We start from the raw sequence: 24,123 nt of genomic DNA, 5'->3' as shown, positions 1-24,123 counted from the left end.
CAAGCGTTCCACTTGTACATGTGTGTGCACAGAACAGACAGTGAGTTTAAGACCCAAACAGATGCATTCAAGCTGTCCAGCCTTGCCAGAACTTGGCATGCTGGGGAACATAGTGCACACACTCCACTGCTCCTACCAAGCTGGATCCAAAATCAGGACATAGCAGGAAAGGATATGCTCAGCTCAGTCTACGCATTCTTCATCTGTAGCCACTGGAACAGGGAGCATAATGCAGAAACAAAGCACCTGTTTCTGATAATTTATACTTCCTATCTTACACCTGTTCAGCTCTCATCTTCATTAATCCAACTTCTCTCCTCTTAGGCAGCCGCAATCCTAAAAAGTTAGACTGAAGTAGTGAAGTACAACATATAAACTGAAGTACTCAAGAAATCTTTTGTCCATGCATCTTGAAAATCATCAGTAATTTTCACCATGTTCTTTTAAGGAGCACAATAATGTAAGAATTACACAAATAATTATGCAGCTGCACAAAGACTGTATACTCACATACTCCTAAATTAGTAAGACCTGCTTCTATAGATGAAAAACAATCATAGCTAATCAAACTTCTAAACAGTTATACTAACACAGGTTATTGACTTCATTAACATGAGTAAAAAAAGTTCTCTAACTCTACTTCACTGCTTCAAGTAACTGTATTACTAGCAAATACACATACCTGGGAATGGGTGGTACTGTGATCAACATGGGATTCACCACAGCCAACATATGTACATCCGTTCTGTTGAACAAAATATGAAGAAGTATACAGAATTAAAAAGTGGTGTCAAACAGGTTTACAGAATACGAATATACTGCCAGTTCCTTTAAAATTTACTCTGATTTCAAACTTTCAGAGTCCTACACAAACCAAGAGACGTGCAAAGTTAAGTGTTAAAATAAATATCACCTAAAGCAAATAAGAACACTGCAAGATTTAACTCAACTCCTCTCACAGGTGGGCAGTGTTAGACATTAAATGTGTTTGGAATATAATTTTTTGGCCATTTTGATATATTTATTGAGATTAAGGTCGACATGTATTTTTTACAATTCACTATTTGGTAGAGATTTTTACAGAAAACATGAAGTTAGCCCAGTGTCTAAAATACTGAATTGCAACAGCCTCAGAACATGACACATTTATACAAAAATGCCTGTATGTCCCTATCTGCAGTGCCTACATTAAAAAGCATTACTTCACAATTAATTAGTTATTTTCACTTTTAAATAAGAGTTTCCAGCACTATATGGTTAGAGTACTTACTACATTCTAGTTATAACATGCAAAATAATTGTTGATATTAATTGTGCTAATTGCAAAGCATATTTGGCTGAGTGTGGAATCTTGCAGCTGCCAATCTTCAGGCGATTTTCATTAATTCCTCATTTGCGTGACTCAAGACAATCACATAAGAGCATGTTATCTGTATAACTCTCTAACCATGTTAATTTATACAATCAAATAGCAGCTGCACACAGTCAATTTTCTGTATTAAATAATCACAGATATTTGTTAAGTTACAGATGGTTAACATGCTGGGATCTCACCATGTTTTTCTACTGAAAAAAGTGAAGGCAAGATGCCAATTCATCCAAGAGAAGATATATCGCAACATGACACTAAGTGTCCTACTGCAATTACAAAACTCTCCTATGGAAATGTTGGTATGAAATCGAGTTTTTCAATAACAGTTTAAGAGCTATAAGTGAAAAATAAAAAACATGTTTTAAGCTTCACAGCATTTCCCCACCTGCCAGGTTGATTCATCCCTGAACACCTCTTCCAACTCCCAAGAGGGTTTTCATATGTAATTAAACTTCAAGTCATCTAACAAAAAGACATTAAACACTGTTTCTTTCCCCCTTCATTTCTATCTCTTATTGATAGAAGCAGCAAAATAATCTGATCTTTTAACTGTTACCATAATCTACTTAAAAGGAAACTAAAGAAGTAGATTTTTAAAAATACTCATACATACACCTAAATGTTGGCATCTCAGCCTAGGTGTCTTCCTGACAGGACTTAGACAAAAGGTGCCAAGAAATGAAGTCAAGCCTATAGAGCAAAATTTCAATCTCTGGAAACAGCTGTATGTCCGAAGAACTCACGAGACATTTTAAAAACTAAATTAGCTACATACTTTCCTCTCAGTATCATAGATTAATCAGAAGCAACATTTTCAGAACCTTTTTTTTTTTAAATACACTGAAAATTACTTTTTTGTAGACAGCAAGAAGAGTAAGGCAAAAGCATATTTAAGAAAGAACTATATCCAGGGACTGTACAAAATTCGTACAAAGTTTGAAGAATGTTTATACAAGCTTCTGCAAGTTTCAAAATAAATTTTTTTCTTTGTTCTGCTCAAGAATACAAAAATCAGAGTATGTATTTTTATGCTGTAAAAAGTCAGCATTTACTACTAGATGTTATTACTACAAATGCTAAGAGAGGCTTATAGAAGGTAACTTAATTCAGGAATAATATATTATTTTTCAGATCTATAGACCTGGGGAAAAGATTAAAAAAAAATTTTTAAGAACTAAAAAAATACCATAACTGAAGAAGAAACCTTAATGTGCTATTTCCAAAAAATCTCATTTAAAACACAGTATTCTTAAATTACAGGAAATACGTACCTGATAGAGGGTAAATAATTTTAAAAATAGAAAACTGCACAAGATGTTTTGCTTTTAAATAACTTAAAGAAACTAATTTAAAAAACTTCATTACAGTTGTTTATTAAAAAAACCACTACTAATTTTATCTACAGATTACTAGAAAAGGACCCCACTATGGAATAACAGAACAACTTACCTCTAAGCATGCCCAAAGGTTGGGTCCTCTGACTTTACAGTCCTGACAAGTGCCCTATTAAAGGTAAACACACAAAGTATTATTTCATTTACTTTCACCAGTAAACAACAACTTCAAGACAAAATGAGAAAAAAATACTGTAAAGCTCAGTATCAGCTGTATAATTTTAAGACAAAAAAAGGATGTGTTGATAACCAGCCCAATTTTTCTTTGCTTCACATAATCTTAAGATCAGCATATTTTTCTAGTAAAACATTAAGATAGATCTCTGAGTTTTCATCTTAAACTGAAAACTGTTCTTCTAAATAGAGCATAAACATATATCATATCACATTATTATAAAATCCTCAAATTTGGTCTTTCCTATAAATTTAACATAAAAAGAAATGAAAGTGATAGAACTTGTAATAACTGCTTATCCCTATTTGCAGACAGTCAACACTACCCGCAAAGGTTTACAAAAATAGATGCAACGTTAGAGAAATGCTATACCCAGCATCAGCAGCAAATTAAACTGTTAGAGTTTTAAGATAAAGAAATTTAGCACCACGGACAGAAAAAGTTTGGCTTTTCATCACCTCCTAGATACTAAAATGGGTTACAAGATCTTTCTTTGTTCTATTTATTAATAGTAGCTGGAAACCAAGATTTCAGGTAGGGGCAGTTTCTCAAACTGTGACTGCTCCATCAAAAAGTGAACTGTTCTCCAAGAAAAACTTAGGCATAAATTTCTTTGTTATAGTTTCTACTTGAAGTCAAGTCAGTTATACTATATTACGTTAACATTCCAAATAACTGCCACAATGGCAGTGTCTGAAAATAAAGTTCAGCTTGCTGTTATGCTAGCTCTTTTAACTAATATTTCCATTAAAACATCACTTGCTTTGGAAAACACTGCTGGGAAAGTTACTCTTTAAGTGTTAAGTACTGAAAAATAGTTTTTCAGTTTTATCAAGCCTATTAATTCTTCCTGTACTTCATTTAAACCTTATTATTCCAGTACAGAAGATTTTACCCATGCTTAACACTTAAATGCATCTTATAACCAATAATACATGACAAGATATGTAGCTAAAATAAGTGACCAGAGTTAACTGTGATAGGAAGAAAGTAAGCTGCTACAACTCACATGAGATTTCTGTATCAATTCCTCTTTTGTTATCTCACCAACTGATTCCAAGTGTGGGCAGTTGCTTCCGGGCGACGACATTTCAGAAGCTGGGATTTTCGAGACCAGGGAATCACTTGTCAACAGAAGTAAGAATGAGTAAAACCCAATTCCTTACAGTAGGCAGCAATATTAGATATCTAATATGCAACATAAACATAACTTTTAAAAGAATGTGCCTTTTTAAAGTAAGTTAGTATAAATAAATTTATTAACAGTAAGAGAATCCAACAGTCCAAATTAAACACAGCTGACTTCTAAAATGAAATCCTCTTGACTTTTAGGGCATAAACTAACAGAATCCTGAGTGGAGCAGAGCTGGTTTGAATTAATTATTTAACTTCCTGGCCTCTACCATGGCACCCAAATGACATAAAAATTACAGTTTTCAAGCCTACCCAGAACTGATGGTGGTTTTGACTGTATATTCTGGTAAGGCATCTTATGCAACACTGCTAAAGTGTGCTGAAGCTGTGAAGGCTAAAATGCAGGAGCACATGACTTGTTTGTCAAAGCAGAAGGAAACTTTATCTTGGTTTTATTTATTTACAAAGACACATTCTACATTCAGGCATATTATATATCAAAAGCAAACTGAAACTTGTAACTTACATGTAGCACTGAACACTCAGTGAGCTTTCCTCTTGTTTGAGTTCTCTCTGTCCATCCAAGGTCTCTGATGCAGACACAGAAACTTATCAGAAATAAAGAATGCTAAATACAATCACTTTGTCATTATATATTTTGTTGGCTGCACAGAAAGCTATGATGTTTTACAGAAGGAAAATTTAAAAAATGAACTCAGTAACATTCTTTTTATATAAACACTCCGGCTCATGCAGATAAGAACCATCCGAGAACTTTGCTCCAGTTTTGTCACTTAAACAATTACTATTGATGCCTCAATCTCTCTACAGCCCAAGAAATCTTAAGCTTTCTTTGCCCACTTATTATCTGTCCAACATAGCACTCCTTTATCAAGACTTGCAACTAAACTTCCATCCTAACTCCGTAATGCACACTCCTTGATTTGTTTGCAGCCTTTAGCACTGTTATCAACATCTCTTTCCCCTTTGCCTGTTGGCTTTGGCAGCTTTAGGTTTGTTCCTTCCGCTATATGACCAATCACTCCTTTGAATATTAAGTAACCTGGGGCTTTGATGGTGTGGGGGAAACAAACCTTGCCTAGTAGGCATCTCAGACACACTTCCTAGAAAACTTTCAGTTTGTTATCTTTGACTTGGTCTTTACTTCCATTGCCGTGCAATAAGATCCCTTTGAACCAAGAGTCATTTCAGTTCCCTTTGGTTATCTAAGGGGTTTTTTTAATATGTGTGTGTGTATGTGTATAAATAGACTGTATTATTCCTACAAACATTCCCATACAAATAATACTATTAAAGTATTATGTTATTTGTATAGGAATAATAAAATACTTTATATAATTTATTATACATGTGCATGTATATATCTGCATATATATACTTAAATATATTTTATGTATATATACAAGTATTTCTATATAATTCACAAGATATTTCTTATATATATAACATGCATACATACTCAAGTATGTGTGTGTAACTTTCAGTCTTTTTGAATGTCACATTAACAGCTGTTCAACAAAATATTTAAGAACTTATCTCACAAGACTGGAAATACTACAGTAACTTAATAATTTGGGATTTTTTTTTTCAAGATGAGGTCTAAATTCTCTTCCTGGACCAATGGCATGACATTTAAAAAGCAGAACTCTCAAATATAAGATGCAGCTGGAGAAGTATTTCCTCAGTTCAGTGTCTATTTGTAATCTATGTGCAGTATTGCTCAAAGAGACTTCAAATATGAAAATGATGTTCTTCAGGCCAAACCTCCTCACCTTCAGCCATGTTAGCAATTCTGCTTTGAACTGTAAAATTCCCTTTCAGAACAGAAATGGAAACATGAATGTATGTTTCATCTTGCACATTTTGCAAGGTCTGTTAAAACATTAAAAGTGGACAAATGAGTTTCAAATAAAGCCCTGACAAACTAAAAATAAAATTCAGCATGAATTAATGCTGATTTAACACAAATGCTTTAGAAAGACTGGTATAATGGATTAGTAAAGCTTTAGGCTTAATTTTTTAATGGAAGAAGCTTTCTGAATGCATTATTCCAAGTAATACAAACCAATGAATGAAGTGGAGACTTCATCTCATGCTACCAGATTTGTATTTAACAGCTACTTTTCACACCTGGAACCATGCAAATCCAGACCCACAGTCCTGAACAAACCCAAACCCAGGAGTTCTGCTCACACCAGATTCTGTTTCTTGGTGCAGTCTGCATCTCTCTTCTCAGATCAGAAAGACCAAAGCATGTTGAAACTCATGTCCCTATGGATGTGGTCCCTATTGCTGTCCATATGGAAAGCATTCCTTGTAGAAGTCTAGTTAATGTTATAGATTCTTTACATGTTATTATAAGGGCAAAGCTGAATGGCCTTTCTTTCACCTTTTGTTAACAAAATTCTTACACACCTCCTTCCATCCTGTAGCAACCGTGATAACTCACTGTACTGCCATAACCTTGGTAGCTTAATATATTTAGCTGCAGTAACACATTTTGTAAAATTTTATGTTTAAGTTCAGAACTGGAAAATTAATTTTAAAACCATGACTCATCCTTCAGCTCCCTAAGTCCTAGCAAGCCCAGGATAGCCCCTCCCTTGTTCACTGCCCTTCCTCAATTTCACTACTTCCTACTCTATCTGAAAAGATTGCTTATCTTTCTCTACTGATATATCTCATTATCACATCTGCTTTTTCACAAGCTTCTGCATTGCATTGACCTCATCCAGAAGTTGCTTTGTCGCATTTTCAGTAATTACAAAAAAAATAAAAATCTACTTTTGTACTTTCTCTTACATTCCATTTTATACCCCTGTTCTGAAGCTGGAGTGTATCTCCACTTCATACCCCCAATGATACGTGATAGTCTGTATTGGGAAAGTACCTAGATATCTCATATGAACAGCTCTACTGGTTCAGAAAAGGTCCATTTAGCTCAGTATCCTGTTCCTACCACTGACCAAAAGAAGACATCCACAGAAGAATAAAAATCGTACAAGAATATATAGCTTCCCTGAATCCTTTACAGCTCTGATGCTTCCTGAACGAAAAGTTTATATATTAGAAAAACTGAGAAAGGCTCTGAAAAGGATCTATATCAGTAATTTCAGCCTTCCTCACATTGCAGAACTCTAAAAAATTGTTACTGAGACAGGAATTCTTAGACAGCAATCATGTGTCCAGTGGTAACAAGACTATTTCTGTCACCTTTCACGGACCCTTCAGAAGTATTCCATGGTCTCACAGGAACCTTAGAAAAATCACAAGCTGAAAAGCATGGACCTACACATATGGGATACAAGAAGCATCTTTGTTTCACTATGAGGTTAAGAATGAAGTAAAACTTAACTGGGAATAGAACTCAAGTTTTAACACTAACTGTGCATGATCATATTCATGCAATAAGATTCTCATCAAATGCTTCCCACATATTTGGGAGAGAACTTTGCAGTCTATTGCTAGCTCTCTCCACTGTTTCAACTGAAAGGTTACCGCCCACCTATCTCAATGCATCATATTATATCATTCAACTAAGTGAACCATTTAATGGTCAAAAGAAGGATTTATTCACACATTTTTGCTTAGTGCATGCATAGAGAGTCACACTTCAAAGGAAAAAAAAAAAAAGCCTGCAACACTTATCTTGAACTCACTTTTTTTTGTGTGTTCTTGTTTATTCTTTGCATTCACTAAGAAAAAAACATTTGCTCACATGAGCCGTCAGAACCATAATTTAAAGCATCATCACCAGCAACCTATTTATTATTCAGCAGAATTCCATAGCATCACAGACTTGTGTGGTGCCTACCATGAAGGCCTATCACACACACAGAAAAATCCCATCAAACACTAAGAGAATTCAACTGATCTTAAAAATTACCTTAGGCCCGTGGAGGGAGCCTAATATTTCCAATAGAAAGACAACAGATTTTAAATTCTCTCAAATTTTTTTTTTAATTAATGTTAATGTTTTCATCTGCCTAGTTATAGTAGTTAACACCTCAACAGATGTTGAAATAAACAAATATGTATCTTTATTCCTTTGATGTCCCTAAATATGGAGCCATTTCATCAGATCTTTTTACAGGGTTCAGTAAGGGAATGCTGGTAGAAAATTTTAAGAATAAAAGGATTATTCTGAAGACAGCAATTACCTGAAGCAGTAATTGTATCTTCATTATAGGCTTTTATTATTTTTGCCGGTACAGCTCTGAATAACAGTGTGACAAACCAATAAGCTCTAAGTTCAGGCTTCTTATTTGCACTCACAGTTATTTTACTAGTGATGCACTGGAACAATCGCATTTGACATTTATTTTCATTTTATGGCAACAAAGTAAGAGCGACATAGGGGGGGCAATTTTGTATCTGAACATTTAATTATGTAGAATACTAAAGAGCTCTGGAACTTCAGTAATTACTTATCATATAGATATTCTTCACGCTTCAGGAAAAAAAACCATCAGCATTCTCCCCAAACAATACATGCCCATTGAAGCTACAGCCTTAGACATACATATTCAGATTTTTAAGATGTACATTTTTCTATCAGTTTTCTAAAGAACTGTGCTGCTCTTCAAAAATTTTACTGGTTTCATTGACAATTTATTACAGAAATTACTTCAGCGTAACAATGCACGTGAATAATATTGTTACCAAACTTAAGAATAGTCTTCTTAGGTCAAGAAATAGGGAAGATTAACTTTAATTTCACACATTAAGTTCCTTTATATTCTGTTGATCAGTAGGTGGTTTTGATTTTCACCTCTCATCCCTCCCTATTTCTACCTTTTTTTAATCTATCAACTCTAAACCAAGAATATCCTGCTTTTTTGAAAAAATGATGACACCAATCCTAACTCTCGTAGAAAACTTACTTTATCTATTTAGAATAAACCCCAGTATTTCCCCAGTAAATGACAAAAGCATGCTCAGTAAACTGATGAAAGATACCTGGTCCTTCTTTTCAGGCACCAAGAGCTATCCACTCAAGTGAGATCACTTTCATTAGATTTTTCTTTTCTACCAATGAAGTATTGTTTCCGAAGAGAAAGGACATTAAAAAGAATGCTTGAATTGAGGGTATATCCTCTTACAGGCTTAGACATTTTTGATTTTATGTTGCCTTTTCGGGAATATAGACCGTCCATTCGTTTCTTTCTTCCACCACTTTAAATCCTAACTCAGAAACCCATTAGCTGACCTTTATGTTTCTAAGAGGATTTCCCTAACTCAGGCTTTGCCTGTGCACAGGAGAAGTCTATGGTGATTTTCCACTAGGTGCTACACCAGACTTTTTTCTCCAGCCTATTTCATCTCTCGTACACGGCGACCTAAGCGTGTCGATACCTCAGGGAACGAACAGAGTAATTTACAGGTAAATTACTGGTTTTAGGAATAACATCGTACCTACAACACCGCCGCCGCATGGCTTCAAATTTAGCAGGTATTTGCGGAGGTCGAGTCAAAGCTCTTTGGCCGCTTCCAGCGGGCGGACGGGCGTACCCAGCCCGCCTGCCGACGGCCTCGCACGGCGACCCGCTGACCCGGAGCGGGCGGCCCGGGCACCGCCGACCCGTCGCCCCGCAGCTCAGCTCAGCTCAGCGGCCCGGTGGGGGAGGCAGGCCCCGGCCCCGGCCCCCACCCGGCCCTCCGGGAGCGCAGCGCCCCGGCCCCCGAGACGGCTCCCGCCGCCGCCGCCGCGGGCGGCCATCACCGTGCCAACGCGCCCGGCGGGCCGAGCCGCCCTGGACTTCGAGACCGGCCGGAGACACCGCCCGCCGCGCTCCGGTCCCCCCTCACGGACGCCGGGCCGGACCCGACCCGCGCTCCCCGCCGCCGGCGGGACTCTCCCCCTCTTACCGGAGCAGCCGGGAGGACGCACCGCGCGGCGGGGCCCGGAGCTAAGTCGGGCCGCGGCCAGCCCCGCGGCTTCCACCAATGGCGAGCCCCAGCCTCCGGGGACAGCGGCCCTGGCGGGCGGGCGGGCAGCGCTCCCCCGCCCGGGACGGCGGCGGCGCAGAGGGCCGCCGTGGTGGGGAAGGCGCGCGCGCCCAGACCGCGGCTCCACCGGCGCCTCCTCCCGCAGACAGACGCCCACCGGCCGCGGCTGCCGCAACACCGGCCGCGGGACGCGCCCCGCACAAAGATGGCCGCGCGGAGCGTCCCCGCCGCTCACGTGAGCGCTGCCCCGCACAAAGATGGCGGCGCCAGGCTCCCACCCCACCTCGGCCGGCCGGCCGCGGGAGGCGGTTGCCCTGCCTAAAGATGGCCGACGCGGACTCCTAACGGAGCGGGTCACCCTCACGTGGCAGCGACAGGGGCTGCCTCCCGGCCGACCTCGGCCGCTTCTCGCTGGCCCGGAAGCGGATCCCCCGCCGGTCTCCTAGCAGCCGCCGGTGCGGGGAGGGAACCGCCCGCGAGGGGCCGCGGCTGCTGCCCGTGGCGCCCGCCCTGGTGCTCGGCAGGTAACCGAGGGCGGCAACCGTCGGGCCGCCGCGCAGCGAGGACCTGGCCCGAGGCCCGGGAGAGGCGCGCCCGCCTTTGCCTGGGCGGCTGCGGGGACGGGGGCTGAGGGGCGCGCGGAGCCGCCACCCCGGCTCTGTCCCGAGGCTCGGGCGCCCCTGACCGCGACGCCGGGGCTGCCTTGCCTGGGGAGGGCTCGGCAGGGCCGGACGGCGGTGGCTTCTGCCCCCAACGGGGCCAGCTACGGGGACGGGGTTCGCCGCCCCTCCGAGGCCGGCCGGGCCCCGCTCCGTGTCCCGCGGCGGGGAGAGGCGCCTGCCCTGAGGAAACGCCTCCGGGGCGGCACGGCCCGCCCGTGGCCGGAGACGGCGGCGGGAAAACAGGCGGCGGTTAAAGCTGAGGGCTCCTTCGGCGCGTGGGCCCGCCCTTTTCTGTCACCTCGCTCCCCGCCACCGGTTGCGGTCCTGGATGTCAGGTGCCAGAGGCTGCGCCTTGTGTTTAGCATCAGGGCGTGAGGGGGATGTTCCCTTTAACATGGGAGATTGCGTCAGGGTGTATTATTTATTCCTCACTACGTGTCTCCAAAAAACCTGAAGCTCTGAATGAGATGAACTTTTTCTGGCTGCTCTCAAATCTTTTAACTCTTTGAGCTGGCAGTTGCACTCTTCCGACAGCAGTGATCTTAGAAACGGGGCTGTTGCCGTGTATGATTTAAAGGATATAATAAGTGAACTGCCAGCTAACCAAAGCAGACCGAGTCCTCTGTGGATCCTGGTTATACGTACACAGGGCTCTGCTCAGAGCAGTTGGAAGGAATGGGGCCTAAGCTGAGCCAGCAAGTGTGCTGTCTTCTCATTAAGCACGTCTTCTCTACTCAGAAACATCAATCAAAGAAGTCATTTACCTGTTATATAAGAGATTTGAGCTCGTAGAAGAAAGCTGTCCTGTGCTTCTATTGCGTAATTCAGCACGTATGCTTCATTTGACAGAGTATTCCAGAGACCATCTGTGACTGTTTTCAAGATAGTTCCACTTAATGAGGTTATGGGAGAGAGGGAGCCATGTCAGAAGAAGCTGCTACTGAGGCACGATTTTCTCTGAAGACGGTAGCTTTACGGGTATTTCATCTTCCCATTTCTTGGTATTATTCTCTTAACCAGGTAATTTATACATTATCTAAACATTGTCACTTTTGATATATGTTTAGAAGTTGACCTGCAATGTTGTTCTCACTCTTCTGCGCTTAGTATGAATTAAATTTATACAGAACACCTTGATTTTTGTTTTATTGAGAACATTGAACTAAAATAAGTAGGGTTTTCTTGTCTTTTTCTGCTAATAAATGCTTAGTGCATCATCATACAACTGACTGAAGAGATTGCTTTATCTGCAATGTCTATATATGTCTTCATTTGCAACAGCACAATGATTCTCATCAAATATCAAAACCCTCAAGTTGTCTTTTTTTTTTGTAGAATTTTCCAGGTATTTAAAAACTAAACATAACTGTCATTAAATTTTGAATAGTAGTATTGAGTGTGGTCTGAAATACTTTTAGATTGCCAGTACCACTCTCCAAATTAACCTGAATGATAATTCATTAATGTAAATCAAAAATCCTTGTTCTCGTTTTGGAGGCCGTTTTTTAAACCTGTTCAGTTCTTTTTGTTCGTTTTGTTTGTTTGTTTTACTTGCAGAAAGATCTTCAAAGAAAATCTTAGGGATCTATTAATCTCAGTATTTCCTTTTACAGATGGCCCTAGAGTGATTTATTTTTATTTTCTTTCATTGACACTATAGGCTAGTTTTCACTAGCAACATCGATAGCAGTCACTCAAATCTGGACAAAGAATACATTATGATCTTAGTTTTCAGGTTGACAAAAGCTGGAAGTATTGTGAAGCTGATACCCCTTGTCTGCAGAGAATCATAAGATTTGTCCCTAGAGCACCTTCATGTCAAAGACAGGGAGGAGGAGCTGTAATTGTGTTGTAGAGATTCAGAGAAGACAGGTGTTAATTGCTTGTAACTACATATGTGATAAATGATAGAGTGAAATAGTGAAATAAGTCAGAATTACTTGAGAAAATATTAAGGCTTCAATCATAGCCCTCAGAGAATACATTTCTTGAAGGGTGAGCCATATTCTGATGCCATAATACACAGGAGGAAAAAAAAGAGTTGCTAGTTGGCTGTACAAAATACGGTCCAGTAGATTTTTTTCCATTCTGTGTATGCTGAATCATTGACAAGGATAACTAGAAGAAAAAAATTGTTTATCATTAGGAATGCCAATAGTGGTTTTTAAAAAATAGATATTAGCAGGTCCTAATAAAGTTCTGCTTTTAAAACCCATGTATTTAATATGACAGTATTTTATTTTTATTGAATTAGATGCTTGTCAGCAAAAGCGATGTCATTTTTCATATTTGCATGTAAATGCTTTTCAAAGTTTTACTGCATATAAAACCAGAATGAGATAGTCTCAGTCTTAGCTGCATCTGATTATTTTCACATTTTTTCTGTGTTTAAAATACTTTCAAATTCTCACTGCAAGATCACTGATTTCTTTTTTGCATTGCAGCATGTTCACATTCTTTTTAAATACCATGTGCAACTCCATCATGTGCAACTATTAACTTTGCTCTCCTAGAGGTTTTCATTTCACTGTTAGTTTATTTATGATCATGCTTGTAGGCACAGACAAATTTTAAAAAATCCACTTACAGTTCTTTGAAACTTTAGTTCTAGCATTTAATTCTGTGAGCTTCAAGGTTTTAATCTCAGTTATTTGGTTATTAACTCTTTTCTGTGAAATACAGTAGTCTTTTCTAAGTACGTGCTTGTGCTGCGTTTCAGGGATTTCCTTTTCCTTGCAGAGTACAGTGCTAGGTTTTTGGCCTCAGTCAAGATACAGTACCACTAAGGACGTGGTTCTCAAGTCAAAGGTGTTTGACTTGTTGATTGCAAACTCACTGCAGAGCAAAGCTTTCAGTGCTTCTTTAAATTACAGAACTCTGATAGTATTAACCAATTACACAGCAACCAGGGACTGTGAAAGTGCAGCGGTACTCTGTGTGGCCAGCTCTCTCTTGTGTGAGGAAACACGTTACAGAAACGCCATATTAGCCCCAAGGACTGTAGATCTGGTTTTCTCCCAGCGGTTTGTTTCTCAAGCAGCATAGATTTCCTAAAGATTTTGTGAATGTGGACTCTAGTTTCCAGTTAAGTGGATCTTATCTTCTTTGTATATCTTGTCACTTTGAATGTTATAAACTTTGTTAATGGCTTTTAATTCCAGTTGCTTGTATATGTGGTTCTTACTTGCTAATTTAAATGTCTGTAAACCTATGGCTGATCTATATCCAAAATAAAATGTAACAATAAAAAAAAAGTTCTATTTAGAGAAATATGTTTAAATACATGTTCTTCCCAAATTGAAACACAATGCAAATGTTAGCTTTTGGATCCTCCACTCTTTCACAGTGCGAGAAATAGTCTATTTGTGAAGGGTGAGTTTCTTCTCAGAATTTTTTTGCTGTTAGAGAATTAATTGAAGCCCTGCATTGTCCTGGCACTAAAAAGAAATAAAATAAAAAGAAGTTTGTCTGACAGTCATTTATGTAGATCCCCATAGTTCGTGGATTTGCAATATACCTTATAGTTCTTGGTACTGCAATATGTCTCTTAGTGCAGCCACTCACTTTGTTGCACCAGCCCCTTTGTAAACTCTCTCACCGACTGGCCATCACAAATTTTGAGAAGCAGTTAGTCTGTGTCCTTGCTCAGAGTTGGTTGTTTCTCAGGCTATGTGAGAGCAGCATCTCTTATCTCCCTCAGACAAGCTATAGCCTAGGTTGAACACAGCAAAAGGAGGACAGGAGGAAAGGTGGGACTTAAGGAGCATATACTTCCAATGAAGTCACACTCTTTTATTTTCAGATAAAGCTTTCCCCTGGGTTAAAGAAGCTTTTCACAGTAACAGCAGTGAGTGCAATATCTGTTATTTTTCTGGCCAATCACTTTAAAAGAAGACGTGGAAAGAAAAACAAGAAAGTGCCACCATGGGAGCCAAGTCATCTAGTATTAGAGTGTACCAAAGCAGCTGCATCAGAAAAAGGTACATGAAGGAACCCCCAAGTTTTTTTTGTTTTCTTGGACAGGAAGAAAATGGGTGTAAGGGGTTGGGTGTGCATAACTGTGTAGTAATAAAACAAAGTATTTTCCTTTAGTGCTGAGTAGGTTTGAATTGTTGAAGTAGAAATTGTGCAAATTAGGAAGAAAATTACAATGTATTATAAATAAACTGGTCTTGTTCTCAAAGGTGAAGTTTGAATCATGACTTTGGATTAAAACTTTCTTTTATCAATAGTATATTAACAATGGGGTTTACTGTTCTTGTGGACACATCTCCATACTAAGAAAAGCAGATTTAATTTTTTATAAGATGGGAAAATAACGATCCTCAAATGCATGGTTATTGTTATAGATAGTGAGTGTTCTAATTTGTAGTTTCTATTGTAAAACTGTAAATAAAGGAATATTTGTTGTATGCTTCTAAAGTGGATTTTATTGAAAAGAGTAAACGCAATTTGTGATAGATCTTGCTAACAGAAGATACGATGTTTTGAGTTTGCAGCAGCTTTAAAATCAGTGTATTTCTTAGGTTCTAGTTGTTCCAGTAGTCGGCAAAACTTGACTCTTTCTCTGAGCTCTGCCAAGGAAAAAGGATCTCAGTCTTGCATCTATGCAAATGGAGGACTTTTCAGTAAATACTCTGGTTCAGTTCAAAGCCTGGCCTCGGTGAGTAGAAGTGCTTTAAGGCTCTTGAATGTGTGTTAACTTGCACTGAATGTGCACCTAATGGTTTCACTGAGCTGAAACAACTTTCCTGAACAAGCTGTGTGGAAGGTTAGAGAAGCTGGGAAGGACAACTACATAGCAAAAACAGTTTCTAGGCAGAAAGCTTGGATGTAATGTACTCTGGCAAGAATGTAGTTTTAAGGATACTCTGTATAACAACACTTCAAAATTTGTTTACTTTTTTTAAGGTTCAGAGTGCCACCTCTTGTCACAGTTGTGCTTGTGCCAATTCTAATTCCTGGGATAAAGGAGATGAAGATGATATGAAGCTTGTCAATATTCCAGTGACCACACCTGAAAATTTATATTTGATGGGTAAGTTATAATAAGAATAATCAGCATCTACCAACAATGAATGTAAATAGATTCTTGTTTTTATGGCAAAGTGACACACAATATTATTGTGGTGTTCTTTCGCAGTGTCCTGTCGGGATGTGTCTAAAAACATTTCCATAAAATAATGAAATCTTACTTGATCTAGAGTTAGTTTTTCAAAATACATATTTTTTTTTTATTCCTATATTAGTAGTAGTAATCCATAAAATTATTTTAAAATGTAAATAGGAAAAAATACATTGAAAATTGTTGCTTTAATCATACTGTGAACTTCTTTATCTTATTAAAAAGGTAGATATCTTTCTTTTGAGACTGGGAAATGCTGTTGTTTCAAAAACTTACATCTCTGTTACAACCATGCTTATTAGCTATATAATGTCCTGCAACTCTAAAAAGTGAATTCATATGGAAGCTGCGCATTTGATGGAATGGAGGTATTCCTGATCTCCCCTAGGTATGGAGCTTTTTGAAGAAGCACTGCGTCGATGGGAGCAGGCACTAACTTTTCGTAACAGGCAAGTTGAAGATGAAGCAAGTTGTGGTCCCATTAAGCTGGGAGCAGGAGATGCAATTGCAGAAGAAAGTGTAGAAGTGAGTATATTCAATGTATAATCTACTGTTGCTGCCCTGACAATTCATTGCATTTTGTTACCTGAATCTTTTCAACTTCTAATTCAACTACCAAAACTGAGAATTAATTCAAATTTCCAATTTAGTGGTATTGCATTTAAAGGACATCTAACTCTGTTCCTTTTGATTTTTTTGGCTGGTTATTTGGAGGAGGACAGGGGGAGGGAATTAACGTTATTTATTTTTTTGCAATAGCTGTTGCATCGGCGTTTGCTTCTGGATGGTATTACCATGCTACTAAGCACACTAGTTCTCTGCACAAAATCCCTTGGGTCATCCCTTTCTTTTCTGACTATTTGAGAGGGTATCTGCTTAGCAAAGATAAAAGTCTTGGAAAAGATGATCAATTTACAAATGTTCACAAATAATGTGCTGGAACTTTATTTGTATTCCTTTTTTTTTTGAGCTAAATGCTAAAAATATTTTGAAATAAACATCCACCTGTGTGTCTTTCAATATTTCTAGTGCAGTAAACATCACAGATAATGTTAAAGTGTTTTAAAATTTACATTTTAGTTTTATTACACTAAATAAAATATGTATGTTTAAAAAAGTGTGTATATTTTGGATGTTGAAGTATTCATCTGACAGTGTCCTTGTGCAGTTCGTAGGAAATTAATGTGGCACGGTCTGCTCTTTGAAGGCTTAATATTCTTAGATCTTACAAAGGAATCTTACAGACTGTAAACAAATACAAAAATCTTCTAATGTCTATCTTCTTGCAGGATATCATTAGTGCTGAATTCATTCATAAGCTTGAATCCCTTCTTCAAAGAGCTTATCGTCTTCAGGAGGAGTTTGAAGCCACACTTGGGGCCTCTGATCCTGCTTCTTTAGCTAATGATATTGGTGAGTACTCCTGTTTTACATTTTTATTGCTTGTAGTAATGACTCTTGTGGGGGAAGTTACTGAAATATCCACTGAGCAGAATTATATTTATCTGTAAATAAACAGAAAAAAAATCAGGTTCTTTACGTTATTATGTAATATTTGATGTAGTGCTTGTATTTTAGATTAAGAATGGACTGAGAGGAAATGTTTTTCTTTGTGGCTTGTCAGTATACTTGAGAATTTTCATAATACTTCTCAGCTTTCTGAAGTTTATGTTGACTTGGGTATTTACATATTTATGCAGTAAGAATATATGACCCTTTTTATAGCATGGCTGTATTAGACTGTTTCAAAAGAAGTTTTATACATCTTTTGAACTGTCAAACTGTGTATGCATGTACTTTTTCTTTTTTTTTTTGTCATAATTTTTTGCAAAATAAACCCAAAATCAACAACCAGAGAGACTTAGTCTGAAACAGATATTCCTTACCAATGCTGTTATCCATGGTGATTGAAATTTATCACAGTTATGAGTGACTAAAACCAGGATGTTAAAATGGCAAATATAATGAGCAGTTGCTGTCAGATGTGCTGATTAAGTACAGATAGTTTGATTGTTTTTATTTAAATAATTGGTTTAAGATGCTATTAAAGACTGATACTATTATACCTTTTCATAATTCAAGCATCTGATCTCAAATAACTGTCAGACTTAAAAGGCAGAACATGTTATTAGTTTTAGTACAACATGGTATTAGTTTTAGTCAGTAGTCTTGTTTGTTAGGCTTCAGCTTGACTGGCACGAGGTGGCAGTGCTCTCATCTCTTAACCCTCATGTTATCCTGCAGTTACGAAATACAGCTCTGAGTAAGGTGGGAATTAAATTTAGGTCAGAGTTGGCTTTCTGACATACGCGCATACACCTGTCAATGTAATTCTTAAAGCAGAAGAGCATTTGAATATTTTATTTTGGTGTCTGAAACAGTAAGCCCTAAATAAACTTGCCTTGTATATCTATTATTAAATTAGAAGTTTATTTGTAATTTCTGTCTTCAGGCAAAATTAATAAAATGGTATTCAAAGGACTCAATGTAATGTTCAGTGTGTTTAGTTATTGTCTTGCTTGGTTACCCTAGAAGTATTTTAAATCAATATTTTTTTTTTTTTAAGTTGTGATAACTGAATTCTTGTTTACCAAGAATGTTCTGAGAATTGAATTCATTTTAAATGTTCTTTGTAGAAATCATTTGTGATCTCTTGAGTAGATGTCTGTTACTTTATTAGGAATTTTATTTACGCTGGCCCAGATGAATGAGAAAAACAAGTAGTGAACTGGTTTAGTGAATAGTGTTTTCACTGTTCAGGATTTGGGGCTTTTTCATTACCTTGAATTTGTGGCTTGAACAGCAAGGAATTTACTAAAGAATGCTTCACTTTTTCAGAATGTTTTAGAAGAAATCCAGAAGAACATCATCTGCTTCCAAGCACTGGTGCTTGGAAGATTTAATACAGAGGATGTTTTGGTTCAATATTTGATATAAAAATATTTCATCACACAAAATTTCTTAGGTAATTTACTTTCCTGTAGGATATGACACTGAGTGTAGTGTATGAATGTTTGAAGTAGGATGTTTTTGAGATCGACAGTTTTTTGGTAGCTTTCCTGGGAGAGACAGAAAAGTATGTTTGGGAGAATCCTAGAGGCTCTCTTATGGGTTTATTTCCCCCCTCCTTTTTTTTTTTCTTTTTCTTTTTGTCTTTTTTTTGTATTTGGTAATCTAGTGAAAGAAAATGAAAGCTGCTGTCAACAGACTTTACTACCCCAAAATGTGCATGTTAACATGTACTTATTTTGTTTCACTTCTATTCAAAGTTTTGTATTACTCTTTGCTGGTATAAACATTGATCACTTTTTTTTCCTTTTCGTTTGTGTGTGCACATGTATGTGTATTAACAATAACAGGGATGGAAATGTTCAAGAGCCACAAGAATAAGCAAGTCCAAGAAAATTATGAAATCCCAGTGGCCAAAAGAAATATAATACAGCATTCTTTACTAAGAATAAGAATAATATCCTACTGCAAAATACAAATGACAGTTCAGAAATGGAAATCAAGGTGCCTCTGCTCTGTAGGAATGTATATCATTTGTGGCAAGAGAGGCAGCATCTGCTAAATCAGAATCAGTAGTCCTGGATGATTTATACCCAAAACTTCTAAAAGAAGCTAGATGAAGAAAGCACCCTAATCCATCATTTACTATTCACTAATCTTGGAAAGTGGAAAATGTTCCAAATGATTGGGAAATGGCCAATTTAGTTCCAAATCTTAAAAAACAAACTACCCCAAAACTCCAACACCCAAGTTAAGCGTCATGCCTGTGAAATAATAGAGTTACTAATTTACAGTTCTGTTACCACAGACAACATAATAAAAAGTGTAATTAGTGCCAGTTGATATAGTTTCATGGTCAGTGTTTTTTCTTAGACTGTATGTTTTTGAGAGATATGCAATTTGGGGGATTGATATAGCATACATTAGATGATAATAATTAGCTCACTGACATGAACTTTTGTTTATACTTCTGTCTACTGTTAAGGGAAAGGTTTGCTTTCTAGGGAAGATGTTTGGTTAAACGCTGTAATTTTATCAACTATGTAGCTGATAAAATAATTTGTAGAGCTGGAAGTTGATAAAAAATGATCATTTAGGGCATTAAAAGCTTTGAATTAATGAAAAGGAAAGATTAGTAATACTGATCTGAATTATCTGTTTAAATGGTTGCAATCTAACAAATTACATTTGAATCCAGGCAAGTATGGATTGTACATATAGATGAGAGATTTTAAAAGAAAAATAATAAAGAAACACTCTTGGAATGCATTAGGAAACTTTTGCATCACAGTGTAAGTTTTCAGCACAGTACTATAGAAAAAAGACCATTGCTAATCTTTGGCTATGTGAAAAGGACAGCGTCAGCATAGAGGCAGAGATATGATCTTGGTTTTGTATGGTTTTAGAATACTGTGTCCAGTGCTGCTGTTCTTATTTCAGAAGATATGGAAATACTAGACAGCTCAAAACAAGCCATAAAAATGATCCATGTTTTGGAAAAACAAGCTAATATGTGGTTTAAGTTGCATATGTGCAGCTTCTTATTGAAGAAAATACTGAGAGGTGACTTACTTGTTCTGAATAGCTCCTTACACATGGAAAAGGTATGTGGTGCTGGGGGATTTGTAGACCTTGATGTCAAAGTCATAACTAGATCCAATGTCTGGTTGTTCAAGTGAAACAAGTTAAGTTCTGAAGTAAGTTGCCTCTGAAGCGTGTTGAGGGTATTTTCAGTGTTTTAGACAAAGGGGTTTTTTTGTGGGTTTTTTTTTTAATGCTCTTTTGAGGGATGTTTTTATTCCTCTTTGAGAGGAAGAGATGCACTTGAGGGTAAATGGTCATTGTGGGCTTTCTGGCATTTAAGTGTTTCCCCTTACTACTGCTTTTTTTTCTTCTTGGAGTGACCAAGAAAAAGCTTTTGTTGTCCTTAATAGATTCAGAACACTTGCAGCTTGTAGTTAGAATGCTTATAACAAGCTTTTATGCTTCAGGGTTTCAACTGTTGACTCACAATGGTAATCAGAAAATGTTTTGCTTTGTTTTTTCTCTGATACACATAATGGTTAGATACAGTTTGTGGATATTTCTTCTATTTTCTCCATCTGAAGCACTTGTGATTAGCCACAGCTGGAGACAGGGCTCTGACAGTCGGACAAATGCTATCAAGTGTTATCAAAAGACTTGCTGCATGAATGTCTGACTAGCACTTATTCAGAAACCCTGGGTTGTAACAATCTCCAAATTTGGTCAGGAAGGAAACTTACAAAAGTAAAAATTTCCATCAATTTCTCGTTTTCAGCTTTCTCTGTAAAATCTTCTGTCAAACTTCTGGGGCTCCTGAAACCACTCTCTCCCCTACTTGTCTACTAGTCACAAATGTTGCTTCTTCCCAAAACCTTTAAAGGTTATTCTTCCCTGGTCATCATTCCCTCTACCTAATCAAATTAAGATCTTAGTGCTGCTGTTGATAAATCATACCACAGACTTGCTTTTCATTTTGTGATCCCACTTACTAGTTGAAGTTTTTTGACATGATAAACAATTTGCCAACCAGCTTTGAGAAAATGCCTTCAGGAGACTATGATAACATGCTACATGGGAGAGTCAGGAACAAGTTACCTGGGACCCTGCTGGAATACAATAGCTTGTCACTGCAACCACTGTCTTTCATGATGTGGCCTGAAGTGCTTTTCTTCTGTCTGCTATGACAGGTAAAAGGTGACTTGTAAGAGCAGGCAATCATCACTTGAAGTGGTTGCATACTGTAGTCTAATTGCCTTTTGTTTGCTTCTTGTTGTGTAAATTAGCACCTCCAAATGCTTTTTTTTTTCCTAGTTATATGTAAATTAAATATTTTCTTTTCCTGATATTTCCAAATATTCAACTTTTAGCAGTGCAGAAGATACAGGTGTAAATAAATACCTTTTCTGCCCGTGGGTAGAATTCTACTAATAGCAACAATAATAATAATAATTGCAAATAATCATTTTCAACTCTGTAAGCTATTGTGGAGTTACAAACAATGAATACAGCCCTGGAAAAGACTTGCATTTTAAATAGATGAAATAATGGAATGCAATTATGTTCATTGTTGTTGCATTCTCTACTGGACTTTCAGAATTATCATATAAACCAGCAAGCTAAAATAGGATTTCTATAGCAGAAATATTTCTGGACATGAAATGAAAACAAATATGTAGGGCTGAACTGCTGTTGTTTTTATGCTGATCCTCTTAAGACTGTGAAACAACATGGGAAGCCTAGAAACAGGCTTTCTTGAGGCAGGCATAAGCTAGACTGAATCAGGAAGGAGACAATTGGCATAAAACTGTGCAAAATATTCATTTTGTTATTTCTGAGTGGTATATGGGGGGGGGGTAGAGGGTTAAAAGCTTCTAATACTTTAGTCTGTCCTAGAAGAAAGTTATCTTTTTTTTTTTTCTTTTTAGATCTTTTCTAGCAGACTGAAATGTTAGTCAAGCTAACTTGAGAGGAATGCAAAGAGTTAGGAGAGAAACAATAGTTTTACTTATGAGCAGAATTGCAGGTCAGAGGGGAAAACTCTCAAATTGTAGGGCTCCTTGTCAGTACTGAATTCCTAATATGTCATATTATTATTCTGATTTCTACTGTAAAAAGGAATGCTGGCACTCAAACTAATGGTGACTTGTGTACACTGGCACTCCAACTTTTTGATAATAATATTAAAACCTATGCATTGATTACATTTTTATTTTTAAAATATTTTATATTAATTATACAATTTAAAACAAATTAGTTGTTTGAGCTACTGCAATAAAAGATCTCACAAAGGTCTGTGTTGAATGGTTTTGTTGGACGGTTTGCCTGTTTCTTTTTTTAATTTTCTTCTCTCACTCAAAGATAGGACTGGCATTTTGGACAGACTAAGCACAGTCTTTAACCTAGTGACAAAACTCTTTAGACAACATATTTACATATTAGAAACCTTTTCTCCAGCTGCTCTTAAAACAAAACAAAAATATCTTTGCATAATCAATGAAGCGGTTGAAAGCTCATTTTTATATATTTTGTTAACACAGACTTCTATAATGTTTTACTGTTCATGGATGAATATCTATGGCCTGTGTTTTCCTTCCTGCCTCTGAAATATTAATGGAAAAATTCTAGTTTGAGAATATTATGTTTTATTTGGTTATGCACAAGAAATGTTTCTGTTTATAATTCTCAGACTCCAATGAGGAGGTGAGCAATTTGTAGTAATTCACTTAGGTGTGCTCCAGTAGTACAAACTATAAAACAAATTTAAAGCAGCGTAACTTTTTATCATAGCTTGAAAACTTTTGCTTGCTTTGTGTTCCTTGAAGATAAATTTAGATTAAATGGTTCCTTCATTTCTTGGAGAAGGACGAAACATTTTTCTAGTGACTGAAACAGAATTGAAATTGAAACGAAAGAAAACATTAGCTTTTTCTTTTTAAAGTGCTTTTATAAAGGAAAGAAAACAATATTACTGAGTCTGAGGAAAAGGCCAGAAAAGTTATTCCAATCCATTTTAAAAAAAAAAAATAATGCATATTTTGAACATAATTTAGCTATTACAGTTTATGGAAGTTCAGTAACTGCTGAAGCTTACAGCATTTTACTGTGAGGTCTCTTGTGTTGCAACTTACTGCTGCAACTCCTTATTTCTGACTCACAATAGATACTCAAAGGGCAGATGTTTGAATTGGATAGTATGTCTTCTGCTATCAATAATATTTACAACTTTCCTTTAAAGGCAAATCTGTGCAATATTGATACACTTCCTTTCTAAATCACTTTCAGCAAAATTCTTCACCAGAAAGCACCTAAGCACAATGTTGAGTAGTAAGGTTGGTAGTTAAAAATTCAACTTAAAACTAAACAAAAATATTTCTGCAAATGTTGTGTCTATCAAAAGATTATAATGCTTGGCTTTCTCAGTGTTACTCTTAATTTTGGCAATACTATATGAAAAATGCAAAATAGCTTTGCATGGACCTGCAGTGAAGTTACTGGTACTGAAAAAGATTAGTATTTGATAATCTGTATCTTCATGTTGGTATTTGATAACCTGGAGTGTATGTTTGTGTTTATCTTAAAAGCTGAAACTTAAGTGCCATTTCATTGCATAGTGAAACAGATTAGCTGAAGTCTTTTCAGCAGTGGCTCAAGGTAATATAATATACTTTACTGTACACTGAACCAACACTGGAGAACTCAAGGTCACTTATTGTATGTTAGCTTGGGGGGAGATACAGATAGAAATTTCCAAACCCACT

The 24,123-nt window shown here is 37.4% G+C and overlaps 2 protein-coding genes across 11 annotated transcripts in view; one reads left to right on the top strand and one right to left on the bottom strand.

Moving 5' to 3' along the window:
- The window catches only part of USP33 (ubiquitin specific peptidase 33), a 52,243-nt gene extending 41,979 nt beyond the window's left edge, over positions 1-10,264 (bottom strand). For 2 of the 9 annotated variants that reach the window (XR_012652086.1, XM_075039200.1), the window contains exons 1-5: positions 9,965-10,034; positions 4,602-4,665; positions 3,951-4,065; positions 2,822-2,875; positions 683-745 (exon numbers count right to left, since the gene is read on the bottom strand). Coding sequence is in view for 6 of the 9 variants with exons in the window: in XM_075039200.1 (XP_074895301.1) it covers positions 683-745; positions 2,822-2,875; positions 3,951-4,031 (198 nt within the window). In the remaining 3 variants the exon portion in view is untranslated. Of the gene's footprint in view, positions 1-136; positions 337-682; positions 746-1,554; positions 1,707-2,821; positions 2,876-3,950; positions 4,066-4,601; positions 4,666-9,511; positions 9,532-9,964 lie in introns of those variants that run through there. The other 7 variants (XM_075039202.1, XM_075039203.1, XM_075039201.1 and 4 more) reach the window with 6 other exon arrangements.
- A 194-nt stretch (positions 10,265-10,458) lies between these two features.
- Positions 10,459-24,123, top strand: part of MIGA1 (mitoguardin 1) — a 44,381-nt gene continuing 30,716 nt past the window's right edge. The window contains exons 1-7 of one of the 2 annotated variants that reach the window (XM_075039198.1): positions 10,459-10,569; positions 11,557-11,727; positions 14,510-14,687; positions 15,234-15,370; positions 15,625-15,745; positions 16,221-16,357; positions 17,122-17,245. In XM_075039198.1, the coding sequence (XP_074895299.1) occupies positions 11,629-11,727; positions 14,510-14,687; positions 15,234-15,370; positions 15,625-15,745; positions 16,221-16,357; positions 17,122-17,245 (796 nt within the window). In that variant the 5' untranslated portion in view covers positions 10,459-10,569; positions 11,557-11,628. Of the gene's footprint in view, positions 10,570-11,556; positions 11,728-14,509; positions 14,688-15,233; positions 15,371-15,618; positions 15,746-16,220; positions 16,358-17,121; positions 17,246-24,123 lie in introns of both variants that reach the window. The other variant, XM_075039197.1, reaches the window with a different exon arrangement.

This window comes from Buteo buteo, chromosome 10, assembly GCF_964188355.1.
Source record: "Buteo buteo chromosome 10, bButBut1.hap1.1, whole genome shotgun sequence".
Lineage (NCBI taxonomy): Eukaryota > Metazoa > Chordata > Aves > Accipitriformes > Accipitridae > Buteo > Buteo buteo.
The sequence above is the reverse complement of the archived record's forward strand: the minus strand, read 5'-3'. Positions and strand labels throughout refer to the sequence as shown.